Source organism: Dipteris shenzhenensis, chromosome 32, assembly GCF_047967505.1.
Source record: "Dipteris shenzhenensis isolate YYH24624 ecotype China chromosome 32, Dip_SZ_1.0, whole genome shotgun sequence".
Classification (NCBI taxonomy): domain Eukaryota; kingdom Viridiplantae; phylum Streptophyta; class Polypodiopsida; order Gleicheniales; family Dipteridaceae; genus Dipteris; species Dipteris shenzhenensis.
Genome location: NC_141627.1, coordinates 42,572,147 through 42,599,838, shown reverse-complemented (window position 1 = coordinate 42,599,838; position 27,692 = coordinate 42,572,147). Strand labels below are relative to the sequence as shown.

The window sequence follows — 27,692 nt, the reverse complement described above, 5'->3', positions numbered from 1 at the left end:
CCATCCTTCTACCCCAATCTTCTGTAAACTCGTGATCAGCCGTGGTCGCCTAGACATATCTTAACCATTGAAGGTCAGATTCCACATGTGCTACCCCGTCGTCACCCATTTTAGTTGTGGTGTAGGAAGGAGTTGGTATTACCTTCCTTCGCTTAACATGCTGTAAGTTTGGCTTCACTGGTAGTGCACTGCTAAGCTTCTTCTCGTGTTTGACTAGGTTGATCATGCGGAGTGGGGCTATCGTTCCCTCCGAGCCACTCTCATTCTTAACCATGTGAGTTCCTCGTTTCTCTGGTATATCTATGGTTGCAAGTAAATGCATCCAATTATGCGAGTACCCTGGCTCAGGTAGAGATGCATACCATGTTTCATCTGCATCACCTCCCGTTATCTTCTCATTCGCCGCTTCAAACTGATTGACAGTTGTGGTCCTAGCGGTTGTTTTTGATTTGGCAGCAAATAAGTTACCACCTAGTGGATGAGATTTCCACGTCGTTAAGTCCACTTTTGTCACTGAAGTATCCTTCCTGAGATAGAGCGTGTTGGATGACCAATCATGCACTACTCCTGCTGTTCTCAAGAACGGTCTTCCTAGGATAATGTCGTACGAGTCAATTGGGTTCTTAAAGTCCATGACTACAAACCACACGTGATAAGTGATACCAAAGGCTTTGACCTTTAAGTCCTTTACCACCCCCACCAGCCTTGAAGTGGTTCCCTCAACCAACTTAACTACCAACGAGGTTTTCTCCATGAGCGAGCTTCCCCACTTTTCCCAACATTGTTTTGTCATTATGCTCACTCCGGCACTACCATCTAGGATGGCTTCCACCTTGCTTTGATGATAAGATATCAGAATGACAGCATTAGAGTCGTCACTCTCAAAGTATTGGCCTAACTTATTGATAGGTACCATTGGCGTATCGTCTCCTAAGGTTGACTCCTCTTTCATCCAATTCTCCTCATGAGCTTCCGTCATTGAGTCGAGGTGTCCGTTCATCTAGTCTGACAAGTCATGCCACAATGTTGGGTTTCCTCTTAGCAATGAAGCGATAGGCATCTTGACTTCCATGGATAAGAATGCAGCAAGTCCTGTGACATCCCTAGGTCCACCTGGCACTGTAATGCCGTCAGACTATCTCTCTAGGTTATCATGAAGGTTGTGTAGACCTTCTCGTCTCAATCTTTTCGTAGCCGGATCCTTGTCAAACATACGATCCATAAGCAGAGGTTCATCATTCGACATTCTGTCTTCATTCATTTCTGCTATGATGGAAGGTACTTTGATTGGTGCTCTACTAGTTGGGTATTTCTGAGTTGAGGGGAATTTAATGTCCATTGGTGCTCTGGTTTCATCCTGTGTCACTTGACATTCTTCTACAAGAGCCTTGGCCTTCACCAAATTTTCCTTCTCATGAATTGGATAAGGGTATTCGTGAAATCCACTCGATGTATTTGATCTGGGCTCTTTTGCTTCTTCTTCTCTTATACCTTTTTCTCCTTTACCTCTTTGGCTAGATCTGCCTTCTGAGCTTCCTGTGGTCTCTGAGGTTACTACTGTGGCTGTGTCCTCATCAGAACCACTCTGCACCATCACTTTATCCTTACCCTTACACACTTTGATTGCTTGCTTTTTAGTTGGGTTGCTTTGAGGTTTTGGATTATGTGACGTTCTAGCTTGACCTTCTCTTTCTCTTTTATGCAATTCTCGCTTGATTGCCTTGGCTTGCATGTGAGTAATCACGTTTAGGGACACTTGAGCAATGCGTCTGCGTTCAATCCCTAACAAGTTAAGACTTATTGTTCTTGGGTTTGAAGCATCAACAGGTGCTCGTCTCATTGAACAATCTATGTAGAAATGGTCTATACCACAGCCACTACACAACAGAACATTGGCAGCGACTGTAGTTGATCCGCAAAATAAGATGTGCTTGGTGTCTCATGCGGTGGATTCACCGTTGGACGAGCTTGTGTGAATGTTGGTCCTACCGACACTGGGTTAAACCTAGGTGTCGGCCCTTGGTAAGCCATAGTCGTGATTGGTGGTCGTGCCATTGGAGGCCTATCTTGGAAATGCTGTACAGGTCTTAGTGGTTGAGGCATTTGTTGGGCATTTGCCTCCATCTGTTGTGTGTTCATATGTGATCTATAACTCCCCTGAGGATCAGATGGTCCCGCTTCCGAATCAAATCGAAATACTAGTCCACCGTCAACGTGTAGGTTCTGGGAATGTAGATCATGTTCAAAGGGTGATGTCATCACCCTCACCATGTGTTTTGTAACATCAGGAAGTCCTGAAGTCACTGTGTTGGTGATGGAATGTTGTCTCAATGACCCCAACCTATATTCTTTCGATTTCGTTCGTGATTGGATAAAAATCTTCATGCCTTTACACCACCCATGGATACTTTGGCGGGCAAATTTCCTGAAGCGCCTGATAGCTAAACATCTTTTTGAAACTTTCAGAATTAAAAAAAAAAAAAGGTTTTGGGCTTTCAGAATTTAAAAAAAAGCTTTTGGGCTTTCAGAATTTAAAAAATCTAAGGGTGTACATTGTGCGATGTGGAAGCACAGGATTTCAGAATTTCAAAAAACATCCTAGTGCTGGCCAAGTAATCATGCCATACTAAGGTTTCTGAAACCTTGCTGGATGTTTACACGAGTCCTTGGCTCTAGCAAACGACCTAAAATAAGAAGCTCCACGCAAACCTTGCATTTCTTAATTATACAGCTAAAGAAACTTTCGCTAGCAAAGATCTTCAGCTCATCACAATTAAATTACACCCCTCTTCCAACATAAGACCCGGCAATGTAAAAAATATGACATCAACAGGACGCAGCAGTGTCCTCAATATGACATTAACAAACGTTAAACCAATATATATGTCATACTACATAAAAAACTTGCAAGAATTAAGAGAAGCTGATTAAGAGGTTTCGAACAAACTCTCGTCTATAACTATATCGACAAAATCACCATCATCCAAAGGATCTTTCTTCGGTGGCCTTACAGGCAAGGGGACCATCGGCAAGCCCTTTCCTTTTTTGAGGTTTCTAGGCCTGGCCTGTTACATCAACATTCTATGGATAAGTTTGCAGCCAATCGTTTCTTGCATAGAACAACGTTCGCTTAGCCGAATCTCAAGTAGGTGATTTAAACCCTACGTCCTCTGTAGTGCCCACCATACATAACCCATACAAAATGCCCTCAAAATAAAAACGAGGAGAATTATACCCACATTTCCGTAAGAGCCTCTAAACCTTTTCCCTTTGGCTGTCCGTTTATCACCTCGTACACATGTGACTATAGAAAATGCCAAATATTTGAGAAGCATCGCAAAGGAAAGTTGCCCACAGAGCGGACAGACCGAAGATTGTCAGAAATACCGCACCTGAAGGATAGGCAGAAATCGAGGGAAGCGGCGAAGAGTGGAGCGAAATGCAGGAGGAAGAAGCTGGCCCAGGAGAGGAAGAGATTGGGCAGAGGGTGCGGGCGAAACCAAGAGAAGCAGAGAGGGTGGTAGCGGGCAGCTCAGCTGAGACTACCACGGACTCTCTGTTAATGGATAGATTGTGAGAGAGGGATGCCTCTACTTCCACCCCTGGTCAGGCCTCTACCCCTGCTGATAGCCTGACTTCTCAACTGTGGGTTGATGTGCTCAAGAAGGGTATTCCTGTATGTGACAATGATGAGGACTATAGAGCTAATGATCCAGGAGGCCAGGTGGACATCGATGTCATGGCTGAGGCCTGACAGCTTATACCTTTACTATGTTTCTTGGTTCGGCTGTACATATTTTCTGTCTGCTTCAATTACTTGCATTACATACAATGTTCAAGGTCTTTGCAATGTCAATAAGTGGAGGCTTTTTTGGCACTATGTACATAGAATGCACCCCGATGTAATTTCCTTACAGGAACACAACCAACACTTCTTGGCTGGCCAGCAAGGCCACTTTGCTGGTTATGACATCTTTTATGCTGGTACAATGCACTTTTTCGGGGTATGCATGCTGGTGAAACATGATATGCAGCCCACGGTTGCTCACAATGACCCCCAGGGTCGATGGATGGTGATCAGATGCATTTGTCATGCTGATCTTTATGAAATAGCATCGGTTTATGCCTCTCAAACTTTTGCGACAAGAGCTTAAATGTGGGCCTCCCTCAAACAATATCCATGGTTGTCTAATGCCTTTTTGTGTGGAGACTTTAATAACTCGCCTGCCATCCAAGACAACACCACTCATCGTTCTCACATGATCCCCACTGAGCTTCGACATTGGGAGGATATGCTTTCTTTCTTGCATGTAGAAGATTTATGGCTCTTAACAAGGGATAGAGTATGGGTTATACATACCGTCACAATGCCTTTACTCATTACTGGGCTCGACTTGACAGATGGTATTTGTTGCATGCTCAGTAGTATGCTAGTTTCACATGTGCATTATGAGTTGACCATTCCCTCTTGCTATCTAATCACTTTCCAGTATGCTTGACATTATCTATAGCACGTCTGATAGATGATATGCCTTTTTTTGGTCGTCGCCTACTCCATGTTAATAGTGCTTATTTGCTTCATCAACAATTTCAGAACATGGTGAGAGTGGTTGTCCGCCCCCTCCTCTTACATGCTCAGGAGGACATGGATTTCGCTTGGATCAGTCTTGCCCATCGCTTGCAGGCTGTTATTCAAGATTATGGATAGAGTCACATGGAAAACCTCAAGCTTAAGCTGAAATGGGCTCAATCTCACAAGCAACAAATGGATGTAATCAGCTCTTATAGGCAGCTCACCTCCTCTGAACAGGATTCTTGCGCTTATGCGGTTCATATCATCCATCAAAATGATCTTTGCAAATTAAAGAAGTGGCAAATCCGAGCTCGCATGAAACCCCTTTTGGATAAGGGCTGCTCCTCCAAGGCCTTCTTTAAAAGCCTGCATGCGGATAGGCGAAAGGAGGATATTTGCAGGATCAGGCAAGATGATGGCACCTGGACCACCTCTAAATCAGAATTGGAATCGCAATGCTCTAGTCATTTCCAGCATCTCTTTTCTCCTCAGCCTGATTATTCGATGCAAGTGAATGCAGCTAGGTCTCAATTTCTTATGCATGTTCAGCCTATATTGTCTCGGGAACAGGCTCATGCATTGGAGCAGCCATTTATGCTTAATGAACTGGATGATGCTTTGAGTCATTTACATAAAGGCAGCTCTCCTGGTTGGGATGGATTGACTATTGAATTTTTCCGTGCATTTTGGGGTGATCTCAAGAACACTCTTCTTCTTATGATCAATCATACTTGGGCAGAACAATCTCTTCCTCCTTCTTGGAAACATGGCCTTGTCAAATTGATCCCCAAAAAAAGGTTGTGTGAGACAATGGCTGATTGGCGGCCCATATCTCTTATGCCAGTCATTTACAAACGCATTGCCAAGATGATTGTCCTTAGGGTTCGATTTATCTTGCAAGCAGGACTTCATCCCAGGTAGTATGGGTTTGTTCCCATAATATCTCCAATGTTTTGCTTGCAATTGAGTATGCCAAATATTCTAAACAAGATGTTCTCATTCTACAAGCTGACATTGCGAAAGCATTTGATACTGTCCATTGGGATTTTATTTCTTAGACTATGCATAAATTGGGATTTGGCCCTCGGCTGGTCCATATTATTAATATACTGGTTCTATTCTCATGCCACTGTGCAGTGTCTGCTTGGTAGTGGGTTGTCAAGGACATGGACTATGACCCGTTCACTGAGACAGGGTTGCCCTCTTAGTTCGCTACTGTATGCCATTGCTACTCATCCGTTATTGTTGCATATGGACCATCTTGCAGATACAGGGCACCTTCATGGCTTGCAAATTCCAGGGGCATATCCGTTTCTTGCACAGGCATATGCTGATGATTCATATTTCATGCCCAGGAATTCTCAAAGTGACCTCTCTCATTTGACACATACTCTGAATGATTTTGGCATAGCTGCTGGACTACATATCAACTTTCAAAAATCGAATCTTCTAGCATTGAAAGAAGCTGATTGGCATGCACTTCTCTGGCCAGGCCACATTATTTCTTCCCATACTATTGGGAGGCATTTACGGTATCCCATTGGCTGGAATATTACCCCTCAACAACAGCTCAAATGGGTGCTTCAAAAGATTAACAAGAAGCTGGAATACTGGCACTTCTTAACTTGGCCTCTACATGTTCGACTTCGGATAGTACAGTCTATCATTATGGCATATGTGCAATTTTATTTGCCTCTTCTTCACTGGTCTTTTAAGAATTTGGCTTCCTATATGTCCCAGGCTATGGAGATATTAAAGCAAATCTCACAAAAAGGCTTTGTGACTACTTCCCATGCAGTCTGTTTGTTCTCCTAAGACTCATGGGGGACTGAATATTCTCAATCTTCAGTTTCATATGTTGGCAAGAAAGAGCACTATGATTGCTGATTTTTCTCAGCAAAAACAGCCATGGGCTATTATGTTAGCAGCTATGTGTGGAAAGATGAAATCCCATGCATATGGGCATTGGATTACAGATCACTGGGAAGCAGTCATGACCACATTTCAGGGGAAAATTCCTGGCTGGCCTGTTTCTACTGCTTTTATTCATGATTGGAAGAGAATTCTCTCTTATGCTAAATGGTCAGGTGCTTCCTCCCATCATGGTTATTCTCTTCGCTTGGAAAGCATCCATTGGAGCAAGGTGTTTGAATCGCCTCTTGCTTTACAGGCACCTATTAAAGCATATAATCTTATGAAATTGGGCATAAGATTTGTCGGAGATGTGGTGGATCAACATGGTTATGTGCTTTCATTTCCACAAGCTTGCAGGACATTCCCCTTAGGTCTGCATCATAGGCCCATTTGGAGAATACTTACAACTATGTTGCAGCCATTTGTTCTTGTTCCTCCACTGTTTGTACAGGACAGATTACTGGATTGGAATCTGACTTCCTTATCTCCTGCTACCTGTTCACTTTCAATGCATAATTTGGCATCCTCGATGGTCTACAGATTTCTTCTTCCACCGCCATGGATTGATAAGCATGCCAACACTCTTTGGAATTTGGATAGGCCTTTATCTTGGTGGCAATCACAACTCAAGAAAATTTGGAAAGCTAAATTGCCATTGAAACAGAGGCTTTTCTTTTGGAGATGTATAGTGGGAGCTTTTTCCATTGGGGTGAAATTGGAAGCATGCCGTATTGCTTCCTCTTCCGACCCCCATTGTTCTCATCACCGTGAGACAGTTCCCCATTTGTTATGGTCTTGCCCCCACTCTCAGATATTGATCACTCATGTCTCTCATTTGCTGCGGCTTCGGTTTCCCTCTATCAGATTCGAGAAACTCTTCTGGATGTTTGGATGCTTCTCATCTCAGATGTCTCCATTCCTCCTTTTCTTTCACTGGGCTCGTTTTTGGGTACTATGGACTATTTGGACACAGAGATTGCATTTTAGAATGGGACAACAGTTTCCTCAAGCATATGCTTTCTTCAGAATGTCCCTCAAGCAATCTTCATATGATAGTTATGCTGCGAGGGACTTGGATGCTACTAGCCTTGAAGTGTTTTCTGACTATTTTTGAGTTCTTCCATTAGGCTCTCTTTTGGAGTCTAATGTCATGTACATTGATTTCATGTTAATTTTATAGTCACTGGTTTCACAAAAAAAGAGAGAGGTCTCCAGCCACGTGGCAGTGGATGTGCGCCTGCGATTCACTTTTTGGGACACATTGTCTCAAGGATGGAGTGCTAAGATTGAAGCAATTTGCAACTCGCCTCAATTCAAGTACGAAGCTTCTTGGGCTTATGCTCATACTAGAGGCAACTTATACACCATTTCCCTGAAATTGTATCACCTCTCTATGCTATGCAAAAGAAGGGAGCATTGGCTGAGAATCAAATTGCAGCATTTGAGATGCTAAAAGCAAAGCTTACCACAAACCCAGTGTTGATCTTACCAGATCTTCAGAAAGCTTTTCATGTCCAAGTTAATGCATGGTAATAGGCCGTGGGAACATGCTCTTACCAGCCTAGAAACACTTAGAGCAATGGCCTTGGAGAGGAGACCCTCTTGTTCACTACAACTACATAAAGTCCGTAAAGAGGCTGGTGCCTTTAAAATGTCAGTAGCCCCCCCCCCCCTTCCCCCTCCCAGTAGGGAGCTAGGTGTCACCCAGTACTCCTCGTAGAAAAAGATGATGTGTCAAGCTCTCCTTTCACTATTTTTTTGGACAAACAATACCTTACTATTAGCCCTCACGTGACCCAAGCATTGGCTGTCATAGTTTTCCATGTTCCATAATTTTTTTATAATTAAAAAAAAAGACTCTCTATCTGGAGACGCTCGACACATTGACATTATGAAGTTCTTGCTCTTGTTTTTTAGTGTCTTAAAAATGCTATGTCAAATTGTGAAAAATATAAACTGACATTTTGAAGTTCCCGCTCGAGCTTTTTCTACTGCGTCATAAATGCTACGTCTAAGGATCCAAATGGCATTCTACTATTTTGGTGTGGAATTTAGTGTTTTTGGCCTTACCATTGCATCCAGAGAAGGTGAAAACCCCCAAAATGACTTTCGAATCACTAAATTTGGACTCCCATAGGTGTCAAAACGACCAAAACAAGCACCAGAAGAGGATTGTGTAGAAGAAACAGATTTGGACACTCCCAGAGGGGTCAAACCGACAAAAACAAGAGGATTGTGCTAAAGAAAGCGATTTGGCGACTAGTGCCAAGTGTCCAAATCACTTCCTTTAGCACCATCCTTTTCTGGTGTCTATTTTGGTTGTTTTGATCCCTCCAGGAGTCCAAATTTAGTGATTCAAAAGTCGTTTTGGAGATTTGCCTACTCCAAGCACAATGGTGATGCCAAAACACTAAAGTCTGCACCAAAATAGTAGAAAGACATTTGGGTCCTTAGGTATAATATTTATGACGCAGTGAAAAATGCTCGAGTGGGAACTTCAAAATTTTGAGCCAAGAAAATAGAAAATAATGGATTTCTTACAGGGCCCCAAATTGAGCTCTGTTATTTCCTAATGGCTGCGGGCAACCCAAGATCCAATCTAGTCAGACCAAGGGCAGGCACATCAAGGCATATAGTGGAACCATTAAATTTTTAAAGAGAGCATCTTGGGTGTGAGAGAGACAACCCAGTTGCAAGGTTGGGAATGAATTCCCTTGATTATAGTATGAGAGTTCTAAGAGTTGTGTAGCTTCGAATATAAAGGAGCCTCGGGGGAGCCTCCAAGCTACCCACTACCCATTATGTGAAACCTTTATGCTGTAATAAAAGAAAGGCTTCTCTCCACTTTACAAGCTTTATTATCTAAGGCTTGCACGAATCTCTTCTTATATGAATCCTTTTAAGTAATTTCAATCTATGGTATTGTGTAACAATTCCCCTTAAATGCAATCATACATCTTTCTACTATTAGTCTAAGTTTGAAATGCACATTGAAAGCTGAAAAGCTTGGTCAAGGCACATGGAACATATCATGGGGCAAGAAAAGAAATGGCACAGTATCAAAATGGCAACAGAAGACACGTTTGTAACATTTGTGGAGGGAGAAACAATGAGAAGATAGAAGACTCCTTGCAAAGTAGCAACAAGAAGTGGTTGCAGATGCGCATTCGATCATTGTCATCGGAGTGAATAACACGAGGTGTGGTCTCACAATTAGTGGGAGGATTCGAGGCAGCAACATCACACCATTTAGGTGAATACTATTCTTGAGTCTTCACAAACATTAGCCTACACCCTAAATTTGTAAAGTGATAATCCTATCAACACCTTGGGATATGCATGCCCAAGAGACGATGCTCTCCAACCTGACAAATGGCGTACAGAAAGTGAAAGTGGTGCATAGCTTAGATCAACTAGCTGCAAAGAGGGCGACCTTAGCTATGTTGGTATCCTTTGAAACAAAGGAGAAATGGCTTGATGTTGAAGATGTTGTCAATCAGATTGACCAACATGGCTCTAACAATTCAATCCAGAGCGGAAGCAAAGCCAATTTGAGAAGTCTATGGGATTCAGTAGAACGAAAGAAAAGGAGAGATACCCTAAGTGTGAAAGTTATTGTTTAAGTGACAATGCTCTGGCACAAGAATACAAGAGTTTCTCCAAATAAGGAGTACATTTGTAAAAAACAAATGGGATGCAAGAAATGGGATGAGCACATCATACACATGCTTGAAACAACGTAGGTCAATGGTCACCTAAACTACCTCAATGATTGTCTATGATTCAATTTTGGAACAATTTCATTGTTTAATTTCTAAACTAGGCTAGCTTGAACTTAATGTGATTGTCCTAAATGAGTTCAATGAATGGGATTGTCCTAAACCAATCTGGTAGTTGGAACGTCATGCAATATATCACCATGCTGGTTCAAGTCAAACACCAGTTATATGAGTCCTAAGCTAGCGTGGTTGAACAACAATATATTTTACAACAGAAAGAAACAAAAATATATTGTTATTATCTAATTAATGACTAGCTCAATGGTTGAAATTGATGGTTTCCTAGTAGTTAAATATTAGTTAAGTCTAATTTTTGAGCCGGTTTATATCATATACCAGTTAGTTTCTAAATCGGGTCGGCTTGGACTTAATGTGATTGTCCTCAACTAGCCCAATGGTTGGAACATCATGCAATATATCACCAAGCTCGTTCAAGTCAAACATGACATGTTATTATCCTAAACCAGCATGGTTGAATAGAAATAAACAAAAATATATTTTATAATCAAAATAATTGATGACCAACCCAATGGTTGATTGAATTTGTTGTGTTTCCTAGTAGTTAAATTATAGAATTTTAATTTTTGGGCTTGTTTGGGTCATATACAAGTCAATTTCTAAACCAGGTTGGCTTGGACTTTTGTGATGGTCCTAAACTAGCCCGGTGGTTGGAACATCATGCAATATATCATCAAAGTGGTTTAGGTCAAATAGGAGTTATGGGATTGTCATAAACTAGCATGGTTGAACAAAAAATAAACAAAAATATATTTTACAGATCGAAATAATGATGACCAGCCCGGTGGTTGAAATTACTGTGTTTCCTAGTAGTTAAATTAGTTTACTTTACTAGTAACATGACGTACTTGTGTTTGTTTTCCTCATAGTAGTGCCAAAAACATAGTGTTTGTTTTCTTGAAATTTTATTTTTGAATGACTTGAGATATGGTCGTCTTGGAGCATTGCTCCATGGAGATAGATTCCAATGTCTCGTAGATGAATGCCTAAGGTCCCCAGTCCTCTTATCATGATAGTTCTATTGCTTCTTTTGGATCATACATTTAAGCATGCTCATTCCCCTTCAAATTCTCTTAGAAAATCAAGCCCTCATAACCAACTTCCCCATTGGTAGGAATTTTAAGTCTTGAATTAGGCATAACCAACTTCCCCATTGGTAGGTATTGCAAGTATCAAATTAGGCTAGTTGCCCTTTATGGTGGATGGCCAGTAGTACTTGGCTAAGAAGAGCTTTTGGTGAATTTGTTGAGTTAGAGCATGAAGTAATTGAGGAACCTAGGATAGGTTCGGTTACTATACAAGAAGAATTTCTTTATTTCTACCCATATCTATTGGGTTTCCCCCTAACACAAATTAAAAATCTCTCTCTCTCTCTCTCTCTCTCTCTCTCTCTCTCTCTCTCTCTCTCTCTCCACACACACACACACACACACAATCTATCTTGCCCTATATATATAGAGAATTCTATCTATCTTGCCCTTTCTAATGCCTCTTCACATCATGGACATGGTAAATACGTGATGTTGGTGTCAAAAAAAATACAACTTCCATCTTCCAACACTAGTTTGGTAGAAGGACATAAAAATGTCCTAGGACACTTTTATGTCCTATTAAATTAGCCACTTCCTAGAATTATCCAAAAGCATCAACAAGGTATTTTGGGGTTTTGATTATTTTCCATAATAGGTTATATGTTGAAAAACTTGGAATTATTATGGATTGGAACTCGCACCTATTACTTTGAGTTCTACCTAAAGTTTTAGGGTCGATCTAACACTAAAATTTCAAGCTGGTTTCTCAGGTTTTGGATAAATTGGTCATGATTCTTAATTAGAATATTTTGTAAGTAATTGAGTTTAAGGACAAGTATAAGACATATGTTTAGATTTCTTTGGTGGTAGATAAACATACTTGTTATGATCTATGGCCTCAAATGCAATATTAGTGAATGCTAGTAGTGAGGCAAAATTTGATCTTTTGCACATTCTTTCACATGTCTAACATATTCCAAACTCAAACTTTGTATATGTCTTAAATAGATTATGAAAGAGCGTGAGTTTTTATGGGACCTAATATCATCTAGAACACCAAATTTGAACCTTATTTTGATTGTTTATTATGCTTTAATTCATGCTAATTTGAAGAAACAAGCATTAGAGGATATGAGAAGAACCTTAAAATGTTAAACTATACTTTTAGAGTGCCTCTAACCATGAATGAATGATACCAATTTAAAAATTTTACATGTAGAACACTTATATACAAGATAATTCAAAATTATAAAAGCGAGACTTATTGGCAGAATCTATTTTGGTGGTTGAGATTAGGAGCACTTAATCCCTTTTAGTTTTAGCCTTTATTGTGATGTGGTGACTTTCTTTCATGATAAAATATTTGTATTGTTAAGATATGTCACTTTGTGGCTATTATAAGTAGTATATAAAGATGCTTATTTATGAAATGCGACTTACAATGCAACCCACGAAGCTAATCACTCTTGCTAATGCTAAATCAATTTTGCCAAAATGTTTTTTTAACAAAGCTTTGTCACTCCTCTTAGGTGTTTGATATACTTATAAACACTTTGTAAAAAATGCTAGCTCATTGAAATCACTTTTATTTTTGAGCATGTTAGAAAAAATTTCAAATTTGAGTATTGCCCGAGTGAAAAACTATGTGACCATACATCTGTGAGCAATTTGTAATTACATGTAATGGTTTTTTGTGCTTCTTGCATGTTTTAAAAATAGTCCTATGAGTTTACCTTAAGCTCACAAGAGAAAATCATTAAAAAATACATCTACATCAAGTTATAGTTTTTTGCCAAAACATCAGAATGACAGTTTTATGTCCTATTATGCTACCAAATTGGTAAGTGACCACCTAGCTTCTTCGGAATGACACATGTTTTTATGAGAGGCTACCATATTGACACATATATTGAAGATGTGGATGCCAATTTCTTTAACATTTTGACAATGCGAAAAAAAAGTTCTATGGGTAGAATTTTTTTAATATCTCTAGCTTTGAAAGAGAAAGATGCTCAATTTTTGGAGCTCTTTCCACCTGTACCTTCTTTGGAAGATTTTGAGAACTTAAGCTATAGGGATCTTTAGGCAAGGCATCATGAACTAATGAATTACTTGATTTTTTGGCCTTCTATTAATAATTCAAGAAGTATTTTTAAAGGAATTTCTTTTACTCTCTCTCTCTCTCTCTTCTCTATGGGAGACCTAGGGGGACCACTATGTATACACAAGATATTATCACGTGTCATCACTAGAAGGGGTTTTTCAGCTATTCAATTTACACTTTTTAAATTAGAATTATAAGGTACAACAAAAGGAAGATCTTATGAGGGAAATAACTATCTAAGACAAATTGCCTTTGCACTCTCTTTTCTTATAATATGGAAAGGTATTTTATGGTACCTAAGATATATACTCTCTTTTGTTACAATGTGGAAAGGTAGTTTGGGGTGTGGGAGAAGGTATGGTGGGAGTTCAAGAGCAAGAGATGAAGTAAGTGTGACTAAACCATTCAACATCCCCTAGGAGTTGCAAAAGGCATGTATAAAGGTGGCATCCAATAAGTTGCTAGGACATGCCCACTTGCTATAGCATCCAAGTGGTATACATTGCATGTGAGCTTGAATCCATCAAGCTCAATTACATGTGCCAACAAATAGCTCTCCCACACGTCCAAGTATGTACTTAGGAGCAAACTAATAGGGAAGAAGTGAGAGTGCTTCTAGGGGTTGACCTAAGGAGAAACAAGGCATTGTACATATGATCTCTCAAATTTTCATGGTTTTGGGCTTTTTTTAGAGTTTTCTCCTCTCAAAATCATCACACATCTCCTACTCTTTTTTGCAAAAGGTAAGATACATGTTTGGGAGACATTTGATGCAAAAGGTATGGTAGATATGGGTGTATGGAGGGGTATACGTATCCATTCTCACCTTTCCTCTTCAACATCTTCACACACCTCACAAGTTGAATGTTAGTTGCCTTTTTTTTTCCTACAAATGATAAGGTAAATATGGATAATGTGTTGAAGAAGATGGGGGTGAGAGCTAAACCAGCCCCGTGGTTGTTTGTGATAGAGCGTTGGGATAGTTTACTTGTTTCATTTCTTAAACTAGGCTTGGACTTAATGTGATTGTCCTAAACCATCTTGATGGTAGGAACATTATGCAACCGTGGCTGGTTTAGCTCAAACACTAGTTATATGATTGTCTAGAACTAGCGTGGTTGAACAAACATTAGTTGTTGACCAGGCCGATGGCGTGGTTGAGCAAAAATTAACAGCAATATATTTTGCAACAGAAAAGCAATATATTGCTATTTTACTAAACTAGCCCAATGCTTAGAACATCATGCAAGCGTGGCTGGTTTAGCTCAAATACTAATTATGTGATTGCCTAGAACTAGCGTGGTTGAATAGACATTAGTTGTTGACCAGGCCAATGTCGTGGTTAAGCAAAAATTAACAGCAATATATTTCGCAACAGAAAAGCAATATATTGCTATTTTACTAAACCAGCCCAATGGTTAGAACATCATGCAACCATGGCTGCTTCAGCTCAATCACTAGTTATGTGATTGTCCTCATGAACCAGTGTGGTTGATCAGACATTAGTTGTTGACTAGCCCGGTGGTTGAAATTACAGTGTTTCTTAGTACTTAAATTAGGTAAATTTAATTTCCTACTCTAGATCAGGATAGCTTGGACTTAATGTGATTGTCCTAAACTAGCCCGGTGCTGGTTCATGACAAACAATAGTTACTGATTCAAATCGTGAAATTTAGAACTAAAAAGCAATATATTGTTATTTTCTAATTGTGAAATTTAAAAAGGAAAAGCCATATACTTGTTATTGTCTAATATGTGAAGTTGAGACCGTCAAGCTAAACCAAATCAGTTGTTGAAATTGTGACAATGTTGTAAACCAGCCTAGTTGAAAAACCACAGCTTGATATTTGAAATTGTGACTATCCTAAACGTGTCCTAAACCAGCCCAGTGGTTGAAATTGTGACCGTGTCCTAAACCAGCCTGGTGATTGAAATTGTGACTATCATAAACTAGCATAGTAGTTGAAATTATGACTGTCCTAAACCAGCACGATGGTTGAAATTGTTTTGTTTCTAGTAGCTTGATTAGTTCAATTATTAGATGATTAGTTCGTCGAATTTTTTTGTTTCCCCTAGGTTGATTACTTTAATTAGATCATATTTTTGCACATACTATGTTTTGTGGTGTTTTAGTAGTGCAAAATGGGGGCTCACTGTACTGTTTGTTTTAGTAGTACAAAAAGGGGGCTCACTGTACTATTGTTTCATTTACAAGGGGGCTTAGTGTACTGTGGTTCCTGCATGTTGGGTTAGCAGACCGAGTTGTATCTCAAGCTTATGGATCAGAATCCTGACATTTCAATTGGGCAGAGGAGCTTTGAGAATTGTAAGCCCTGGTACGTCAGGCAACTCAAAGATAGGAATGTTTATTATTGCAAAACACACATGGACTTAGATCTAGCCTGGCAAGCTATGAATGACTTGAGATCTAGTCGTGTTGGCCCTTCACTTTATCATCTCCTCCTTCCCATAAGGGGAGATTAAAGTATGGAAGCAAGCTAGGCTATGGTGCTCAAACATTCCCATGTAGTGTCCTAGTGCTGAATCCACACCGATGCTATTACCTCAACCCCCTTTACATGTCACAAACTAATCAACTTTGATGATGTCCTAAAAATTGAGATAACATTAGTAATCTTCTCGAGCATTGCTCCATGGGCATCAATGCCCATGTCTCCCCAATGAATGCAAAGTCTATAGGCCACCTAGATCCTCATCATGTGTTGCAAGAGAGAGCAGGTTTTGTAGCCTAAGGTCTCTATGGGAGCCAGTGGTTTGTCCAAAGAGAGACCATGAGTGGCACCACATTGAATGCATTTATGGCACATGCAAGCATTGCAGTCTGAACTTGAAGAAGAAGACATTTCATGTATGTCCAAATGAAATGAGGGAAGACAGCCATGTTTCTCCAAAATGGAGGAGATTTAAAAATGTGAATGTTGAAGGATCCGATAAAAAGATATGGCTACTATCATATAAGAGCACTCAGCCGAGGAAGCTTATAGGTCACGTGGTTCAATTGCTTCACAATTTCATGGCCAACTAGCAAGATAAGTAGTCAAAGATGTGCCTTGCCAATTTTCCCCATGACACCATTGTCTCTGTCACAGGTTTTGCTGAAAATTATTCATTTCGAGATCAAGATGAAATACAAAGTGCTCACTAGTACAAAAAACAAATAACAGTTCTTGTGCATATCACGTATAATTATTTGCTTGATTCTTCTATGATTGATGCCAATCTACTTGCGAGCTCATAGGAGTCTCGACCAATGCAACACACATATCATTTCTATATTTCAGATGATAGGGAACATGACACCTTATTTGTGCAGCATGCTTTTCTACTACATTGGGACTGGCTGAAAAAGGAAAATCCCCATGCAAGAAATATAAAACAATATTGGGTGTGGTTAGACGGTGCTACCTCTTAGAATTAAATCAACTCATGGATTCTACTTTGTCTCAAGGTTCAAATCCATGATCGGTCTAGAATCTAAGAAAATAATACGTCTGTGCTCAACAGATAACAAGATCTCGTATGCAAGAGAGAAAACAAGATAGTATGGAAAATCAAAAATTTGATTACTATAGAACTGATACAATAGATGGCGTTGCCTCCCAACCGTGCGCTCCTGTGAAAGAAGCTTCGATGGCATGCTGGAAATAGTAGAAGACAGAGGCTGGATGCTAAGGAATCAGGGTTGCTGTAGCCAATGATAAAATGGGCTTCACGAGCTTACTCTTATATAGCCACCAGTCATAGTTAGTTAGGCTCAATTGGGTGACCGGCCCAGTCTGCCCAAAACGGTCGACTGGGGGTCGGTCTCAAAATAGGCCACCGACCATACGATAGAACCGGTGCGCAAAACAGAGCAACTTACCTATGGTCACCGTTCGGCCCAGAGCCATCCGGGATCATCTGAGGCTCCAAACGGGCCCCACAACTCGAGAGTGGGCTACCCTGGAAAATGCTCCATCTACCCTCAATGCGGTCAGCCAAGGGATGCCTTCCTGCACTTGCATGTAGCCTAGTTCTGAGTCATAGAATTTGGTCAAAATGTTGCCCTTGGTATAGGTGATGCCATAATCAAGTGTGCCTTTGATGTATTTCAGCACCCGCATCCTTGCCCTCCAATGGTTCTCCCGAGGCTTATTGGAAAATCTGCTTAGTACACTAGTTGCAAAACTGATGTCCGATCGTGTGTTGCACAGGTAAATCAAGCTGCCCACAAGCCTTCTGTACTTCGCTTTGTTCACCAATGGTGATGAATCCTCGTTTGACAGCTTCACATCAACCTCCATAGGGGTACCAACTATCTTGCACTCAGCCATGCCAAATGCCTTCAGTATCTCTCCAGCATACTTCAGCTATGAAATGAAGATCTGTTTCGGCTCCTGCCAAATTTCAATCCCCAAACAGAAATGCATCAGTCCGAGGTCTGTCATTTCAAACTCTCTTCCTAGGCAATGCTTCATCTGCGAGATCTTCTCTTCATGGTTCCCTGTTATGACAAGGTCATCCACATAAAGGACCACGATCATACACCTGCCTCCTTCTCTGAAGATATACAAATTTGCATCAGATGGGCTCCTCCTGAACCCATTTTGTAGAAAGTAGGCATCAATTCACTGCTCGTGGGGCCTGTTTCAGCCTGTAAAGTGCCTTCTTTAGTTTGCAGACTTTACCTTCTAAATCGGGGATCTCAAAACCTAGTGGTTGCTCCACATATACCTCCTCCTTGAGATCTCCGTTCAGAAAGGCAGATTTCACATCCATCTGAAACATGGGCCAACTTCCTTGGGCAGTTATAGCCAAAACACTACGAATTGTGGGGGTTAAAGGTCACTGTGCCTTTTCCCTAGTTATGTACAATACTCAAACACATATATAAATGAATGAAAAAGAAGATTAGGGTGGTTCTGCACCCACCAAAACTTGTGTGGCTCTCTGTTTCTCTCTCTCCCTCTTCCGTTCTTGCTTCCATTGAGAGCACTCTCAACTGGTATCAGAGCCCGGGTGATCTAGCTGAGCATGCGTGAATACTTGAAGCTCAGCATCTCTGTGGGAGGAAGGAGAAGCTCTATGAGAAGCTTTGTGGGGGACTTTACTTGCATTCGAGTGTGCAGAGACCTTGGAGGAACCTTTGGAAAAGTCACTTTGGCTTTGCGAAGTGGTTTTGAGAGCCTGTTAAGTGGTTTCAAAGAAAAAGTCATTTTTTGAGCTTTTTCCTATTCCATTCGATGACAGAGACTCCGTATTGACTTGTAGAGGCAACTATTGCTTGCTTTTGTGTCCACTTCACTTCAGGAGCTTGGAAACACCTTCATTCTTGAATCTGGGATCATTTCATTGGATTTCTGACTTACTGTGTCAGTTTCTACGTTTTTTTGCCTAGGTGTTGGAACTCAAGTTTGGAGCAACCATTTGTAGATCTGTCAGTTCCAGTGGACTCAGGAGGTCCTAAAACTTCTATGTTGCTCATCATTCGCACTCTGGTGGAGTTTACAAACAGCTATGTTTCCAAAAACGTTTTTCAGTCCGTGTGTTGGACCTAGTGATTGAGACCGCGGTTTCCAAAACCGTCTGTCCCATTGCGTTCTGGACGCCCAAAAACCCCTACCTATCAGTTCTTATGCGATTTGGTGGAGGATTTTCAGAGTTATAGATCTCTGTGTATTCGATTTCGTCTCTCTATTATGCATTTTTCATTCTAAGGTTTTGAAACCTTAGATTTATGCCACATGGCAGTGGATAAGTGTTGACTCCCATTTCTCACTCATCAGTTGGGATTTTGGAGTTCCGGTAGAAGAGAGATATTTGTAGATTTTCTTGCTAAGTCCGATTATGCAATGGCACCCATGTTTTGAGGCATCTCAGGTTCTATTTTCAATAGCGGTCTTTTCCGTGGGACCATGATTTCTTGAGCATACCTTATGCAGATCACTCTGGTTGCAGTTTGAGCCATGTGCGCTCATTTGTGGTGTGCATTGGGTTGCAATGGAAGATTTATAGGCCATTTGGATGCATTGTGGTCCTTATTGGATGCGCTGATAGGCCCAAATTGCCTTGTGGGATGCTATTTTTATGGACGTTTTGCACATGGATGCTATTTTATGCTGAAGGACAGCTTTGACACATTGCAGGTGATGCACTGATAGTGCTATGCTCTCTTGGATGAGATATTATTAATGCATATGCTAGTGGACGGTGTTTATGCTTGAGTCATTTGGCACTTATTGGCATTTTGGATTGCCATTGCAATTGGCATTTTCTTTTGGGCCAAATTTGCTCATATGGATGCATAGTATATGCACATGAGTCAGATGCATCTTTGAGCTTTGAGTTTTGGTGATATTTCACTCTATTGTGGCAAACACATTTGGGTGCACCTGGTATTTGATGTGATTCTCTCTTATAGGCACTAGCATTTGGGATTTTGCTTTATTTGCATCATGGCATCCTCTTCCATGTCTGAAAAGGAGTTTTTCAGCATTACAAAGTTTGATGGGACAAACTTTTCTTTGTGGAAAGAACAAATAAGGGATGTGCTTATCCAAAAGAAGCAGATTAAACCCTTAGCAGGGATTGAAGCTAAGCCTGCAAATATGTCTGAGGATGATTGGAATGAGTTGGATGCATTAGCAAAATCTACTATTAGACTTCATCTTGTAGAGTCAGTTTATTTCACAGTAGTAAATGAGCAGACTACGGAAGATTTGTGGAAGAAACTGTGTGCCACTTATGAAAAGGAAACTACCTCTAATAAATTTTACCTCATGAAGAGGTTGTTTGAGCTGCAGATGAAGGAAGGGGTCTCCATTGCTTCTCACTTGAATGAATTCAATATTATTTTCAGACAACTTCAGGCTCAGAAGATGAATTTTGATGTGGAGACTAAGGCAATATTTCTCTTATGTTCATTGCCATCCTCATTAGATACCTTCCCTACAGCTGTCAGTAACTCTGCACCTGGTGGAGTACTGAAATTTGATGATGTTATGGGTAGCTTGTTGGTCGAGGAGATTAGACGGAAGTCTATGGACGGTAACAAGTAGGATGTAGCCTTAAATGTGCAAAGGGGCAAATCACAGTTCAGGGGGAAGTCCCAAGAAAGAGGGAAGTCTCGTAGCAAATCTAGGGCACAGAACATTGAGTGTTACCACTGTGGCAAGAAGGGCCATATGAAAAAGGATTCCTACAAGCTGAAAAGAGAGCAAAAGGATAAAAAAAAGAATGCAAATTGGGGTGCAAATCAAAAGGAAGAGAGTCCAAGGGAGGACAAAGGAAAAGTGAAGATGGAGGAGATCAATGCAGTCACACATGATAGTGACAATGACGTTCTCTTCATGTCTACTTTATCTGCAAAGTTGCTTACCACTTCAGATGATGCATATTCCCAGGGTTGGATTTTGGATTGTGGTGCTTCATTCCATGTTACTCCCCATAGGGAATGGTTCTCCACTTATGACAGTGCAAAGACAGGTTGTGTGCATCTTGGAAATGACTATGCATGTGACAAAGTGGGAGTAGGTGACATAAAGTTTTCTTTTGCAAATGGGTCTGCATTTATTTTGAAACATGTGAGACATGTGCCTAAGTTGACCAAGAGTCTTATTTCAGTGGGTCAGCTAGATGATGCTGGTTTTCACACCACTTTTGGCTTTCAGAGTTGGAAAATTTAGAGGGGCTCTATGCTTTTGGCCAAGGGTGCCAAGTGTGGGACTTTGTATCCCTTACATGTATCAGGGGTATTTGATCATGTTGTTGCAATAACCGAGCAGCCAAGCACTTCTTTGTGGCATTGTAGGTTGGGGCACATGAGCCAGAATGGAATGAAACTCTTATGCCGTTTGGGTTATGTACCGCATTTAAGTTTCTCTGATTTTGAATTTTGTGAGCACTGTCTCTATGGGAAGCAGACTAAATCAGCCCATAAAAGAAGGGGAAAGAAAGAGTTTGAAAAGCTTGATTTGGTGCATTCAGACGTATGTGGTCCCATGCCTACACGGTCATTAGGCGGGGCTGAATAATATGTGACATTCATTGATGATGTAACTAGGAAAGTGTGGGCTTATGCTATAGCTCAGAAGAGTGATGTGTTCTAGATATTTCAAAAATGGCTGGCCTTGGTTGAGAATCAGTCAGGTAGAATGCTTAAATGCCTACGGACTGACAATGGTGGAGAGTATCTCTCTCATGACTTTCAGCATTTCTGTGATACACATGGGATTAAGAGGGAGCTCACATCCCCTCATACTCCAGAGCAAAATCTAGTTACAGAAAAGATGAACCGTACCATTCAAGAAAGGTTGCAATGCATGCTTTCCAATGCAAGTCTTTTTGGTGGTTTTTGGGCTGAGGCAATGAAGACTGCAGTGCATGTGATCAATAGATCACCTAGTAAGAGTTTGGATGGTGGTATTCCTGAAGAGGCATGGAGTGGCAAGAAGCCCTCTTACTCTCATTTGCATATATTTAGGTGTGAGGCATATGCACATGTGCCAAAAGAGCTTCGAAAGAAGCTAGATCCTAAGTCTAGGAAATGCATCTTTCTGGGTTATGGTGAAAGTGGAGAGATGGGCTATCGTCTCTGGGATCCAGAAGCAAAGAAGATCATACGCAGCCATGATGTAGTCTTCAATGAGAAGAAGATGCATAAGGCACCCATGAGGGATGTGGAAATGAGGAGAATCACTTTCCAGGATGTGAATCCACCTACATATGTCGATAGATAGCAAGCTGTCCATGCACCAAATGTGCAAGAAATGGTACCACCAAGTACTCCCACAGGTATACAATCAAGGGTAGATGATAGATCATCTATTGGTGGAAATGATGAGCCAAATGTGGCTGATACGCAGGTGGGACAACAAGCTAAAATGCCCTTGAGAAGATCATCTAGAGTGTCTAGACCGCCTGATAGGTTTGTTCTAGGGGTAGACTATGTGATGCCTAGTGATTGCAGGGAGCGTTCTTGCTACAGAGAGGCTATGATGCGTGAGGATCAATGCAAGTGGGAGTATACTATGCAATCAGAGATGAGTTCACTTATGAAGAATAAGACTTGGGACTTGGTTTCTTTGCCACATGGAAAGAAAGCATTGCCATGTAAATGGGTCTACAAAATGAAGGTCACAGGTGATGATGTGCCTAGGTACAAGGCCCATTTGGTCGCTAAAGGGTTCAAGCAAGAGAAGGGTGTGGACTTTGATGAGACATTCTCTTCGGTTGTGAAGATGACCACACTTAGATGCATGCTTGGACTAGTGGCATCACAAGATATGGAGCTTATGCAGATGGATGTCAAGACAGCTTTCTTGCATGGGGATTTGCATGAGGAAATTTACATGGTGCAGCCAGAAGGTTTTGAAGAAAAGGGCAAAGAGCATTTAGATTGGAAGCTGAAGAAGAGTCTCTATGGTCTTAAGCAAGTTCCTAGAGAATGGTATTAGAAGTTTGATGCTTTCATTCGGTCCCAAGGTTTTAGAAGGAGTGAAATTGATCACTGCCTCTACACTAAAAGGGCTAAGGATAATAGCTTGATAATCTTGGCACTATATGTGGATGATATGCTATTGGCTAGCAAGAATACTTATGAGCTAGATGCATTAAAGGCCAAGTTGCATGAGGCCTTTGATATGAAGGATTTGGGATTTGCAGGTCATATTCTTGGTATGCGCATCACACTTGATCAGAGTAGGAAACTCCTTTGGCTTTCACAAAAAGAGTATGTTACAAAAGTATTGCAGCATTTCAATATGGAGGGAGGGAAGGCAGTGAGTACTCCATTGCCTCCATATGTGAAACTAAGTCATACAGATAGTCCCAAATCAGATGAGGAAAGGGCCATGATGGCCAAGGTTCCTTATGCATCAGCAGTTGGGAGTCTTATGTATGCTATGATAGCTACTAGACCAAACATTGCATTTGCAGTGGGAGTTGTTAGCCGGTATATGGCTAATCTAGGAAAGAGGCATTGGGAGGCAATTAAGTGCATCATGAGGTACATGAAGGGTACCAAGAAGATGTGCATCTGCTTTGGTAAAGGAGACATGCATGTACTTGGGTACATAGATTCAGACTATGCAAGGCATGTGGATATAGTAGGAGATCCACTTCTGGTTATGTGTTCACCTTTGCAGATGGTGCAGTGTCGTGGATGTCTCGCGCACAGAAGTGCATTGCATTGTCTACCACAGAGGCTCAGTATGTTGCAGCCACAGAGGGTTGCAAGGAGGCTATATGGCTTGATCGGCCAGTGGGAGATTTGGGGATTCATACAGGTGTACCGACATTGCATAATGATTCCATGAGTGCTATTCAGCTAGCACGGAATCTGGTCTCTCATGCAAAGACCAAACACATTGAGGTCAGGTACCATTTCATCAGGGAGGTACTTGAGGACAAGCATATAGAGCTTGTCAAGGTTCATACAGATGATAACCCTGTAGATATGTTGACGAAGAGTCTACCTAGTCAGCAGTTTGAGTATTGTGTATTGATGGGCATTGGATAGTATGCTCACTGGTTGTTCTCCCTTAAAGGCACATTGTCCTTTAAGTGGGAGGTTGTGGGGGTTAAAGGTCACTGTGCCTTTACCCCGATTATGTACAATACTCAAACACATATATAAATGAATGAAAAAGAAGATTAGGGCGGTTCTGCACCCACCAAAACTTGTGTGGCTCTCTGTTTCTCTCTCTCCCTCTTCTGTTCTTGCTTCCGTTGAGAGCACTCTCACGAATTGTGGTTAGTCAAGTTGTGGGAGCAAAAGTATCTTGATAATCAAAACCATGTACCTGTGCAAATCATTTTGCCATGAGTCGAGCCAATGGAGGAAGGAAGAGAAGGAAGAAAGTCTTCATCTACAGGAGACCTCGTTCAAATGTCCCACTATCAGTCTCAATGTAGTCGCCACATTGATCGATTCCAGCCATTGTCGAAAAGAGAGACAATGCAGTATGAGCAATTGCGAATTTGCAAAGCTTTCATCCATGCATGCAAAATTTATAGGCAATGATGACAACTTCAAACATTCTCCATGCCTAATTACTTACGGTAGTCACACGTATCTTCCTCTACCTTGCACACAAGCCTCATGCAAGGGCAACTATTATTAAATAAATAAAAACCGTAGCCACCTCTAAATATTATTGCAATCATACCCTTCCACGTTAATCACACTATCAATAGGTAGCAGACGTAAAGACGAACATATCCGCCACCTAATTGACATAACCGCTAGGCTGGACACGCCTTGAAGAACCTTTAGTCTGGCAACTAAATGCAAGATCCTCAATGCTGGAGAGGACCAGAAAAAAGAAAACACAATAACATTGTATTCAAGCTGCCAGCAGCTGCAACTAAGATGAACCTGGAGTCGCAATTGATGAGCATCACAAATGGAAGGCTTGGATGAAATGCAAAGGAGGCTCGTGCAATTGATGCACAAAAATTCTAAAACTAAGGATGCCAATAGGTCGATTCAATCCATGCAGCCACAACTCTCAGTAGCAACTCCAGATGTGCATCTCTGCCACGTGTAATGTGCAGCAACCAATCAATCAAATAAATCTAATTTCTTCTATTTCAAATATTTTGAATTTTTATCTTCTCAAATCCTCGATCGTCGATGCTAAGGCTTCCCCACCAGGGTAGGCCAAAATAGATAGAGCCCTAGCTCTCTCAGACCTCTACTCTGAGAAATGAAGCTCTTAGACCCATGGGTTTGACAATGCACCTTTACTCTCTAGGAACCTTAAGAGCAAACAATACCCATACTTCTCAGAGCTACAAGAGCTTCACGTAAGTCCCCCTCTACTCTACAATGATGACTAGGGATGAGCTTCTTAGCATGCGTCTACTCAGTTTTTCAAGTAATATCATGTTCACCATTGTTCATGAGGAACTTTGCTTTGCATCACAGAGCCATTTAGTCAAATATAGGCTCCAAAAACTAGTAAGCCAGCTAAATGGAGGTAGCTTTGAGACTACACAAGCCCACGTGAAGTAATAGCTTTGTGCTAGAGCCCACTACATCAGAAAAAGCTCATTGGCACCATGAATCTCTGATTCCTACTATATTTTTGGACCTCTTTTATTCTACGAACCAAGGGAAGAACTACGGGTATTTCTATGAGCCAACAACCAGTGAGCTCAACTACAACCAAATCTACTGTTGAACTACGATCCTCTATTTGCCAGAGATTAGAAGCTAGGCTGGCACCTTGATGATAGAGCTACACTTGTTGGAGCTTCCCACTGGACTCCACAAACATTATATCTATATGAACTTTAGCTATGGAGCTAGCAATACCATGGAGAGAGCATGAGATGATCTCTATAGCTCTACCACCACCAAGGTAGTATGCCTTTGATAGCTATGACTCATAGTTGATTTTGAGAGGACCCGGTTCAAAGGGAGGGCTGAGTACATGTCACATCTTGTCTTTGGATTGCATTGCTTTATTATTCTCATTCCTTCTGTTTATTTCTTGAGCTTTCTATGACCAATTTGGCCTATTGGATACATTTAGTGAGCTTAAGGAAGACTAAGAGCTCATGGCAGACTCAGGATAGATGAGTGCAAGAGGGCCACATCTAGCTACTATTTTCTAGCTCCCATTAGCACCACTATAGCTCGTTTGTATGGGTTGCAATTGCTTATACCTCAGGTACTTTGCGATGCTCTCATCTTGTCCAAGAGCATATGTGTGGATCTCGCTGACTTATAGAATGCGAGATCTTTATGGTCCATGATCCAAAAAGTAGCTTAGCTAGCTACACACTATGAGAACAAGAGGTTGTGGAAGAGTCCAGGTACTCTGGCTGCACTATTGGAGCAAGGAGCATACGAAGAAAGATTAATCTTAACACTGCATATGAAGAGTCATTTCTCCATAGCGGTATACATCCACGGAATGTAGATAGACGTTTTGAAGTCACTTCTCAAGAGAATAGGCTACTCTTGAGGCTGGTGTAGGATAGAGAATAGGTCGTAGAGGGAGCTGCTAGAACCACGACGGGCTTGGCAAATCTTCTGGAGGACTTATGAACGTGATTTTGGCATGGGATGGCGAATCACAAGATTCTTGCATAGGATTGTGATGAATGTGTTGGCCAGAAAAAGGACTTGTGGCTTCGTTATCCTTCACTTGTGTGTAGCTTTTAAACTCTACATAAAGCTTGCAGTATGGCATGCGAGTTGAAAGTTTTTGGAATGGATAAGATAAAGCTGCTCGAGCCTCTCCTCTATCTGGCATCATTGTTTTGCCTATTATTATACGAGCCTCTTTGTTGAGATAAACTCATTTCGCCTACTACTGCACTAGCTTCTCTACATCCTAGTTTGGATGTGTGCTCTTATTTGGAATGTTGTTTATTTACGTCGACTACTGTCCACTAATTTGTGAGCAAATGATGCTCAGAATTGCTTTGTAGTGTTTGATGGACACTTCTCTCATGACTGTTGTCTCTGTTCCAACATGGACTTAGGTGGAATAGAATGTGTGTGTAGAGTAGCGGAAAAGCTCTACTTGTACTTGCATAAGGCTAGAAATAATCCCTCTTAAAAATCCAACTTGCATGTTCTACATGCAAGTTCTACATACGATTCCTACATGCAACTCCTACATGCGAGTTCTACATGCAACTCCTACATGCGAGTTCTACATACGATTCCTACATGCGAGTTCTACATGCAACTCCTACATGCTAGTTCTACATGCAAGTTCTACATGCAACTCCTACATGCAACTCCTACATGTGAGTTCTATATGTGAGTTCTACATGCAACTCCTACATGCGAGTTCTACATGTGAGTTCTACATGCAACTCCTACATGTGAGTTCTACATGCAACTCCTACATGCAACTTCTATATGCAAGTTCTACATGTAGAGAGAGAATGTCTTACAATTCCTACATGCAGAGAGAGAAGCTCTCCAACTTGTATAAATACCCCATAATTGAATGAAACCCACACTCTTTGGGGCATTGTGTTGAGTTCTACTTTGGTATTCCAAGCAATTGTCTCAAGTGTCCATGCTTCCTTGCACTCCACGTCCAAAAGCATGTCCTAACCTTGCAACTCCTCCTCCCTCCTCCTCCTCCCTTCTCCTCCTCCCTCTTCCTCCTCCTTCTCCCTCCTCCTTCCTTCCAATCCTTGGAACTCCTTCTAACCTTGGAACCTCCTTCTAAACCTTGAAACCTCCTTCTAAACCTTGGAACCTCCTTCTAACCCTTAAACTCCTCCTAAACCTTGCAACCCCA

The 27,692-nt window shown here is 41.2% G+C and overlaps 1 protein-coding gene across 1 annotated transcript in view; it reads right to left on the bottom strand.

The window, feature by feature from the left end:
* Nucleotides 1-2,843: 2,843 nt before the first annotated feature.
* LOC147880785 (uncharacterized) overlaps nt 2,844-27,692 on the bottom strand; it is a 42,788-nt gene continuing 17,939 nt past the window's right edge. Inside the window, exons 2-4 of the mRNA XM_087370665.1 lie at nt 3,393-3,602; nt 3,240-3,304; nt 2,844-3,065 (exon numbers count right to left, since the gene is read on the bottom strand). Coding sequence (XP_087226791.1) covers nt 2,928-3,065; nt 3,240-3,304; nt 3,393-3,602 — 413 coding nt within the window. The 3' untranslated portion in view covers nt 2,844-2,927. The remainder of the gene's footprint in view (nt 3,066-3,239; nt 3,305-3,392; nt 3,603-27,692) is intronic.